We start from the raw sequence: 10,344 nt of genomic DNA, 5'->3' as shown, positions 1-10,344 counted from the left end.
ATTTAGGTAAATGATTTTACTTGTGAGTTTACTTAGGATATGAGTATGATGTTTAGTCAGTTAATTAGTTACTTTGTTAATTTTCAATAGAGCTGTTTATACGTTATACGAGTACATACAGTGGATAATAGAACATATTATTTATTATAAGTACTTATGCAGAAATCCCCAACGGCGCTCAGCTTAACTTATAATGGTGCGGTATAATTTAAAAGCAAATATCAAATGACTATAAAATGTATTATACGCATTTTACTTCAACACTTTGCAGTGCCTATAAATTATATGGAAACTTGATAAACTGGGTCAGTATTACTTAAGAATTTGAAGATTTTTTTTTTGTATATTTATGTACATTTTTTTATAAATATTATTATGAAAAAATATAGATTTATAAATGTATTTTACTTCAACACTTTGCAGTTTCTTTCAATTACATGGAAATCTTTGGAGGACTGGGTTCTCTTGGAGAGGAATTTGAGTCAGTCCGTTTTCTTGCATTTTATGGATATGGGCCGGGCAGTTTTAACTTTTTTTTCGATTTCTTAATGGGCACAACGATCAAAAGGTGCCAAATGGTCCTTAAATAACATGTGTAAAATATGAATTCATCATGATAACTCTCTCTGTCTCCGGATTGATGTCAAAGTTTCATTTTTTCGTGATTTTTGAGGTAAATTACAGTTTGGATTCCAACTAATAAATTAAATAAAAAAAATGCCCATTGGGCATTCCAGAATCATCTTGGCTGTCTTCCCCATCTGACTATATCCTCGGTTCGACTTATTGATGACTTATTCGGTCTCTTAACGTGTTTCCGGTTACGCACTTCAATGTCCTCATTTCTGATGTGTTATTTTGTGTAATTGTAGATCGGAGAACGAAGAATCCCTCGTGTCCCGCCAGGCTGACCAAGTGGCGAGGTACGCGTCCATCAGTGACAACCTGCTGGACCTCATGGCCCTCAGGATAGCCACCACAGCCACGGGAAATATGTGGAGGTAAGATATACAGGTTTTTCACTTCAAATTGGACGTTTTACGAACCAAACTGGTCGCCTTACTTTTCAAATTAGACGTTTATCAATTATATTGAAGGTTTTACGAACCAAACTACACGCCTTACTTTTCAAATTAGACGTTTATGAAATCAAATTCGACGCCTTAGTTGTTAAATTAGACGTCTATCAAATTCAAATTAGACGTTTTATAAGCAATCTGGGACGCCTTACTTATTAAATTGGACATTCATCAAATTAAATTTTACGTTCATCAAATCAAATTAGACGTTTATCAAATCAAACTGGATGTTTATCAAATCAAATTGAACGTTTATCAGATCAAATTGGACGTTTATCAGATCAAATTGAACGTTTATCAAATCAAATCAGACGTTTATCAGATCAAATTGGACGTTTATCAAATCAAATCAGACGATTTTCAAATCAAATTGGACGTTTATCAAATCAAACTGGATGTTTATCAAATCAAATTGAACGTTTATCAGATCAAATTGGACGTTTATCAGATCAAATTGAACGTTTATCAAATCAAATCAGACGTTTATCAGATCAAATTGGACGTTTATCAAATCAAATCAGACGATTTTCAAATCAAATTGGACGTTTATCAAATCAAACTGGATGTTTATCAAATCAAATTGAACGTTTATCAGATCAAATTGGACGTTTATCAGATCAAATTGAACGTTTATCAAATCGAATCAGACGTTTATCATATCAAATTGGACGTTTATCAGATCAAATCAGACGATTTTCAAATCAAATTGGACGTTTATCAAATCAAATCGGGCGTTTATCAAATAAAAAAAGGACTTTTATCCTATCAAATCAAATCAAACTTTGATGAAATCAAATTGGACTTTTATCAATCAAAGTAAACGTTTATCAAATCAAATTGTACATTTATCAAATCATATTGGACTTTTATCAAATCAAATATGACATTTATCACATCATATTGGACGTTTATCAAATCAAATTGGACGTTTATCAAATAAAATTTGACATTTATCACATCATATTGGACGTTTATCAAATCAAATTGAACGTTTATCAAATCAAATCGGACGTTTATCAAATCAAATCGGGCATTTATCAAATCAAATTGGACTTTTATCAATCAAATTAAACGTTTATTAAATCAAATTGGACGTTTATCAAATAAAATTGGACGTTGATCATTTCAAATCAAATCCAACGTTAATCAAATCAAATTGGACGTTTTCAAAACAAATTTGACTTTATATTGTATTTTATAAAAATGTTTATATTTAAAAAAAAATGTTCATAGTACTCATGATTCAAAGTAGTATTGAAAATCTTCAGTACACATCGCACAACGACTAACGCACTTGCTAGTCTTAAGCAGCTTGTACATAACATTGAATTTTACCGTACGGTAGTCCAGTTTTGAAAAATAAAGCGACTATGACAGTTTAGCGTCATGGAATTTACGCAAAACGTGTTCACGCACCGATCAAGAGCTCCGATCCAAAAGAAAGATGGACAAAAGCATAAGCCAATCATCGTTTTAAAACGCTAACTGACGTGCCGGACGGTAAAATTCCGTGTAATTCTGTGTAGTGCACAAACACCCTTAAGAATAAGAGATGTGGGCAGATGTTCACACTGACGGTATATATATAGTAACTAATATGAATATATTAAAAAAAATCTAACAGTAAGAATTTATGAAAAACGACTCCAAATGACGAAGTGTCATTCTACGATATTATTGATTGAAGGGTTACACGAGCATCTGAGTATATTGAATTGTCATTTTTAGTTTACATGATTATTGATTTTATTTTTATTATTCATTTGTGTGTTATATACGTATATACAAATGTGGATGTATTTAAATGTATATACATATTTTTCTGGGGTTTTGCATTTTTTATCCTAGTTTGGTTTATGGTACCATTGTCCTTCACTATTTTTATCATGTATCTCACCTCTCGTGACCGTTCCTTATAAACTAACATGGATCCGATATCGGATACGTCCTCACCCAGGTTCTTGGAGCGCGCTTCCAACTGTTGTCTTTGAAATCTAATATGGAGGCAAAGCATTAACAGGTAAAGGACATCTTGAGGTGGCTCATCATCACATGTACAGTTGTCGATCTCAGAGAGCTTGAAACGATGCAGCTCATGAACCCACTGCGACCCGTAAGGATTTGGGTGAGCTCAAAGCCAGATTTCTGCAGTCTCCTGAAATCAAAGAACTGAAAAATGGTCGGTAAGAACATTTTGCTTACCTGTCCAGTGGTTTATGGAGCCAATGTCCTTCACAACCACCTCTCATTTGAGTTCCTTGTGAAGTAACATGGATCTGATGTCGGCTTAGGTCTTCAGCCAGGCTCCTGCAATGCGCCTCCAGCTGCCATATTCCATAGGTTTAATTTATATATTTTGACGTTGTTCTTCGCAGAGAGCTATGTGCGAGTCGCGAGCTACTGCGCGCTGTGGAGCACGCGTCGGCTGGTGCCACGCTGGGCATATTCTACTTCGTGCACGGTTCCCTGGACAAGAAAAGCTACGCGCGCTTCGTGCGGCACGACGCGCTGGCAACCGACCACCTGTCTGCGGCGCAACAACTGGCGCCCAGTGCGCGACACTTCCTCAACCAAGATTACTGTCCTGTCTGCACAAAAAGGTGAATTTTTTATTATCCTGAATTGTATTAGAATTTTATGATGGGTTATGTTATGGACTGTCTATCTAGACGCATCCAAAACTCAAAAAATGAGAGCATTAGACGTATTAAATGGCTGTCCCAACTGCATTCCCGGATCTGATACAGAAGCATCTAGGCTTCCTGACAGTCTCTTGCAAAGCAATTTTATTTTAAAAACTAATTTATGAATGTTATTAGAAAATGTGAAACCAAATCGTATCCCGGTTTTACTGTGAGTCTTTAGTTTGTTGGTTTTACAAACTTATATTTATTAGATTAGCAGTGACAGGGATATTGGCAGTTTTAACCGAATTCGTCATTTGTTCTCACTTTAATAGCATCGTGAAATTAATCAGTTTTCATATTGATTTGATTTACAGGCTTAATGAAATCTACAAGAATATCCCACGGCCCGGAAACACGACAGCCGCAAAGATATTTACGGAAGCCATGTCGCGGTACATAGACACTATTCGGGTCTACCAACAGCACCTCACATCTACCATAGAGTAAATAATAATGTCTACCTTGAATATTTGCCAGTACATTATTTTATCGCAAGCCAAGAGTTGATTGTCATATATTTATTTCGTAGATCCATGGTAGCCACCCAAATGTGGGTAGCCAGAAAGAGTCAAGTGGTTGGTGCAACTCTCCTGGTACTTGTGCTCGTTGGGTGTCCTATCATCATCTGTTTAGTGAGGCATGCCACGCAAACAATACAGGTATTGAAATTTTGTATTTTTTACTTATAATTTTTTAGACATAAGTTCATAAAATCAACAAATTATAAATTGCTGAGGGGAGGATGATTGGTCTGCTAAATCTACCAAGAAAGGCTAACTTTTATATTTTATGATTTCTACATTAAGGCATATAAAGTTGAATTATTATATATACTCACTACCTTAAGGATATGTTTTTTTTAAATTAAAAAGTTAAATATTTGTGTTTATATTATTTACAAAAATTCTTCAATTTCATACTATTTCTGTGAGCCTAAGCGGCTTATTAATAGAAACAGGTATCAAATTGTAGTAGAGTGTGGGTTCGAACTGAGAAACTCTGACTCAAGAGACACTAACCACGGGACCACAACCGGACACTTTAAAGTTTTCCACATCACTGTACATTTGATAAAATTTCTCCACACCACACCACAATGTTTTGAGGCTTGCATTGTTTATAATCCATAAACTGTTGAAATGTGAATGCTAAGATGGTCAAATGGTCAGCTGCAGTGTTTTTTAGAGATAAAATAAAAAGATCACGCATTGTAACAATCATCAATAGTAAGGTAGAGGAAAGGTATGAGCACATAGGACGCAGAGAACATATTGTGAACCAGCCAATCGCCATGGGTCTTCCTCGAAAGACATCTAGAAGAAGACCAAATAATTCATGGATGCTGCAGAAAGTAAAGTCATGGCAATTCGAAGGCACGGGCTAGATAACGTTGTCCATGAAAGAAGGATCTACAACCTGACAAGGAGAAGAGCTGACCCCAACAGTCTGCAAAGACGATAAGTTGGGATGGACCCAGGAAGATAATCCATGTTCTCATAGGTTCATAATTCACGTTTTCAGAAATTCGCTACGAGTCTGGAGACTAGAACCCTGGAGCTGCGCTCCGAGAAGCAGAAGAGCGACCGCCTTCTCCGCCAGATGCTGCCGGCGGCCGTGGTGCGGCAGCTGCGCCTGCGCCGCGCCGTGCCGGCCGAGGCGTTCGCCTGCGTCACGGTCTACTTCAGCGACATCGCCGGCTTCACGCAGCTGGCCGCCTCGTCCTCCGCCATGGAGGTGGTCAACATGCTCAACGCCCTCTACCGCCTCTTCGACTCCCGAATACTGAAGCACGACGTGTACAAGGTGGAGACCATAGGGGACGCCTACATGGTTGCATCGGGTCTTCCACAGAGAAACGGTACTTGATCATTATTTTGTAGGACATCGCGATCATGGACTAATCTTTCCTCTATGGATCCCTGAATTCTGTAGTTTGAATACCAAAGTGTGGATAGGGGTCCAAGAAAAAAAAAATTTGAAAGCCATCAGCGTCATTCAACAACTAATTATTAACGACTATATGTAAGATGTTAAAATAACAACAATTTGTCAATATTTCGTGATTCTCATGGACTCTGGTTGTGGTCATCCTGGACATCATGGTCTTGCAGTAATCTCCACTGTTCTATCTTGGCCTTGTTAATACATAACACAATGGAGTTAAAACTGAGTTGAAACAAGGCGGAGTTAAAACTGCCTGTAGTGTTTCAAACTCCTGTCTTTATCTTTTAGTATGAAAAAAAAACTAATTTAGAAACTGTAAAAGTGGGTACGTTGGTGACACATTGGTGACAGTAATAAAGCCGCAATCTTGTAAATACCCGCATGGTCGGCAAGCTAACCATCACGCTGCTTCTTCAGACCTCCTGGTATTCTCCGGACCTCACTTCTCCGTTTTGTATGACCTTTGCCGATAGTGATTTGATTTTCTAGACTACGTGATCCTCTTCTGGCAATGTGTTCATGTTTTGAGCAGACAGCCTGGAATTTGTCCTTGACGCTCGCCTATTGTATTACGGAATGGAGTTGCAGGCGACCGTCACGCCGGCGAGATAGCCGACATGGCGCTGGAGCTGATGGGCGGTCTAGCGGGGTTCCGCATCCCGCACCGGCCGGGCGAGACGCTGCGAGCGCGCGCCGGCATCCACACGGGGCCCTGCGTGGCGGGCGTCGTGGGCACCGCCATGCCGCGCTACTGCCTCTTCGGGGACACGGTCAACACGGCCAGCCGGATGGAGTCCAACGGGGAAGGTGCCTATCTCTATATCTCACCCTCAATATTGCTTCTATTCCGGGTTCTCTTCGCAGGGGGATCAAATAACAAGTCTTATAGGTGTCTCAAAGAAGAAGAAGATGGAAGTCTGAGCGTCCCAGGGTCCACGCCTTGGTATTTGGCTAGTGTAAACACTTTATACTCTTTTAAAAAAATATCTTTTAAAAAACACAATTATTGCATTTTATATTTTTGTCTCATAGATTAGAAAAAAGATTATGGTATGGACGTTTCAATGCTGTTGCTGGTTTGATTAAATTTGATTTTATCTTTCGAAGACGTAACTCCATTTCAGGCACATTGTTTGCATTATACTGCCATCTATATTTGACTAGATCTATTACAATCAATTTTGAAGAAATAAACCAGAACTTATGCATGATATCTTAGGGTCGATAGTATAACTATAATAGTCAATTACTGCCATCTATATTTGATTAGATATATCTAAGCGGGTAATATTTTTTTTACAATATTTTCGGTCTCCTAATCTTTCTTTACATATCCTGGATGTGCTTCACTTGGTAGTTGTTTATAAGTATTTAGATTTTAATTTAATTTAATTTGATTAATGATATCTGAATAAAGAAAGAAATATGGAGACCTCTGGGCCTTTACAATGCACACGACTTATCATTGGCAGCTTTGATCGATCACTTTACAAACCGTTCAACATGACAAACACACTACTCAAGTTTTTTTATGCTTTAATAAAAGAGATCTGCTACATGTTACTTAAGTAATTCTATTATTTTTTGAGATCTTAACAAAGATGAAGAAGAATATGGAAGTCTGGGTATATACGGGGCTTACTACGGTCGTAGGCCTCGTAAATGTGTTACTAGGCCTCGTAAATGTGTAAAAACGTAGGCCTCGTAAATGTGTAAAAACGTTACCTGATGAAGAATCATCTATCGATGTCAAAAAATAATATGATAAATAACTCCTATAATTGAAGATAATCCAGATTTGTGAGAAAGTATTTGCACACACTCAAAATGTTGTAGGTAATTCTATATTCCTCTTCTTTATTGCTGAGATATCAATAAAAAAATCTTGACATTTTTTTTAAAGAAAAAGAGAAATATTTGTCTTCTTCTTCATCTTGTTTTAGGCCTTGTGGCCTGTTTTTAAGAGGGATTAGTCTCCGGCGATGTCGATTCCCAGCTATCGACCATTCTCTTTGGTGGTCTGCCCGGGAGTCATCTAACATGGGGTTGGCCGTACAGTGCGATGTGGGGGAGTCTGGATGGCTCCATTCTCCTCACATGCGCACACCATTGTCTGCTTCGTTGCCTTCCCCACCTAATGACATCTTCGATCCCGCATATTTCCCTGATCCTGGCGTTTCTTTTTCTATCTCGAAGACTCTTGCCTGATATGCTTCTAAGAGTCTTCATTTCTGACACTTTTTTAACGTGTTTAAACGCGTTTTTTGTGCCGACGGTGTCCCCTCTACTTTTGATTCCATAGGTCATGATGGGTCGGACACAAATTTTGTAAATCTTGATTTTGCTGCCGATTTTTTTATTATTTACACAAATATTTCAATTTCATAGTATTTCCGTGAGCCTAAGCGGCTCATTATTAGAAATAGGTATCAAATTGTGGTAGATTGCGTTCGAACCGAGAAACTCTGACTCAAGAGTCCGCGACACTAACCACGGGACCACAACCGGAACCATTACTTTTATGGTACCCGACATCATTTTTATTACATTAGTCACCTACATTTGAGTAGCTTTATAACGATTTATCTAAGAATCAAACCGAATAGCATACTTGACATCTTTAGAAGTACCACTGCCATCTTTAATTCAATAGATTTATTGTAATTTTTTTTAACAAAACATTTGTTGCAATATAAACTGTAAAACAATATAAACTATGTACAAATATGTATAAAAATATATTCTATTGTAATTTAATGTTCATATTTTATGCAGAGATGAAAATTCACATATCTGCTACAACGAAGGAAGCCCTGGATAAACTTGAAGCTGGATATATTGTGGAACCACGAGGATACACAAATATCAAAGTAAGTTAACTGTTCATCAACATAATGTGTTTTCCATTTTAAGTTAAAACTCCTGTACAAAACTGTTTTTATTAAACACAAGTTAAAATTCAAATGTTAAATAGACAGTGTCCTTCGGCTACGTCGTCCTTAATTAATCACAGCCAATTAACTTAAAGAACTGAACTACTTTTGAAATCATCTGTAGTTCTCAAAACTAGTGATATTAACACTAATAGAGTGGTCTTACAAAAGTGTTTTATATATTTTAATTACATTTTTAACACAAGTACGAGTAGTTTAACAATTGAATTAATATAATTTATATAATTCTATGTATCTTAGACTGGATTGCATGCTTATTTTAGTGTTGTCTTGATTGTTCTTGTGTGAAAGCATTATTAATACTCCTGCGGTGTTTCAGGGTGAGATTAATTAAATATTAGAATGGAAAAATCTATTTATATTAATATCTCATTTGGCACTCTTGGGAAATGCATCTCAAACTTCTTGCATGGTTACTAGATGCTCATTTCTATCCAATTGTGTTAAACTACTAACCTTTTTTAAATGTTATTTGCAGGGAAAGGGAGATATGGACACATTCTGGCTAATAGGCAAAGAAGGATATGATATCACCATATGTACTGAAGATATCCCCGATCTCACACAAGAACCAGAATTCTTAAATATTATACTATAATTCAACTGAATAATGTTTAATGTTATATAGGTAATAGTTCATTAAATTATATTAATGTGAAGACACATTGAAGGCTTAAGTATAATCTATTTAAGTGTGATATTAAATAAGCCAAAGTTAGGTTTATTCTTGAGAAACTAATATGATAAACATATTATTCCGGACAGAACTGGTAATAAATTATTGTCTCGCACCATAATTTATCCTTTGCAGTTCAATTGCAGGCTGTGTATCTGTTGATATTCAATCCAATAATGGCCAGAAACTGCTTCTTCGAAATGCGATACTAAGGAGTCATATAACTTTTACACTTCATGAGAACGCATATCCTGTTACGGCCGTATAACAAATTTGTCGAACTGTACCAGCTTTCAGAAACACTATTTTGTCTCTATGAATACAAGCATTTGGCGCTATAGCGCCATCAATTCAGCTATTCAAATAAAAACTTCAACCTCATTCTGCGCATAACAGTTCTACGATGCTGCATCTTTTCAGCACTTTCGTCGATAATCGGCTTTTGACCCATGGAGAACCATGGTTCAGAAGCCGATTATCGACTTTCACCAAAGCTACCACAAAAAAGATTGCAAGCATTTAAAATATGGTTTTGTAGAAGAATGTTCAAAATATCATGGGTTGACAGAGCTCCATAAGAAGATGTTTTAAGATGCACGGGAAGATAGATGTTAAAGAAAGTACTTTGGTCATTTTATGTGGAGAGAATTACAAAATCATAGGGATAATATGACAAGACGAAGTTGAAAATTAACGCAGAATAGGAAGATGACGTATATACTGGCCTAAGAGCTTAAGTCTCTGAGCTCTCACTTTGATGATTCCCAACTACAGCATTTGTAATAGGTTATGATTATTTTGTAAAATAAAACCAGTTTGATAAATTGTTTTTCTTTATTTTTGACATTTCTAAAATATATAAATTTCTTTGGACGTTTTTAAACCAAGTATTAACTAATCATAGAAGGAATTAGCGTTACATAATTTTATGAATTGACTATTAATAACTAGGATTTTCAAACAGTAAAAAAAACATTGAGATACAAACACCAGCATGTACTTAT

The 10,344-nt window shown here is 36.6% G+C and overlaps 1 protein-coding gene across 1 annotated transcript in view; it reads left to right on the top strand.

Annotated features, from left to right (window-relative positions):
- The window catches only part of LOC148301941 (uncharacterized), a 46,634-nt gene extending 36,471 nt beyond the window's left edge, over positions 1-10,163 (top strand). Inside the window, exons 6-13 of the mRNA XM_088272442.1 lie at positions 873-1,001; positions 3,455-3,679; positions 4,081-4,209; positions 4,296-4,425; positions 5,288-5,624; positions 6,299-6,517; positions 8,486-8,580; positions 9,143-10,163. Coding sequence (XP_088128568.1) covers positions 873-1,001; positions 3,455-3,679; positions 4,081-4,209; positions 4,296-4,425; positions 5,288-5,624; positions 6,299-6,517; positions 8,486-8,580; positions 9,143-9,262 — 1,384 coding nt within the window. The 3' untranslated portion in view covers positions 9,263-10,163. The remainder of the gene's footprint in view (positions 1-872; positions 1,002-3,454; positions 3,680-4,080; positions 4,210-4,295; positions 4,426-5,287; positions 5,625-6,298; positions 6,518-8,485; positions 8,581-9,142) is intronic.
- Positions 10,164-10,344: the final 181 nt, after the last annotated feature.

This window comes from Brachycentrus maculatus, unplaced genomic scaffold (assembly GCF_059751285.1).
Source record: "Brachycentrus maculatus isolate JH-2025_06_01 unplaced genomic scaffold, ASM5975128v1 h1tg000498l, whole genome shotgun sequence".
Classification (NCBI taxonomy): domain Eukaryota; kingdom Metazoa; phylum Arthropoda; class Insecta; order Trichoptera; family Brachycentridae; genus Brachycentrus; species Brachycentrus maculatus.
This window is presented reverse-complemented; position numbering and strand designations above follow the sequence as displayed.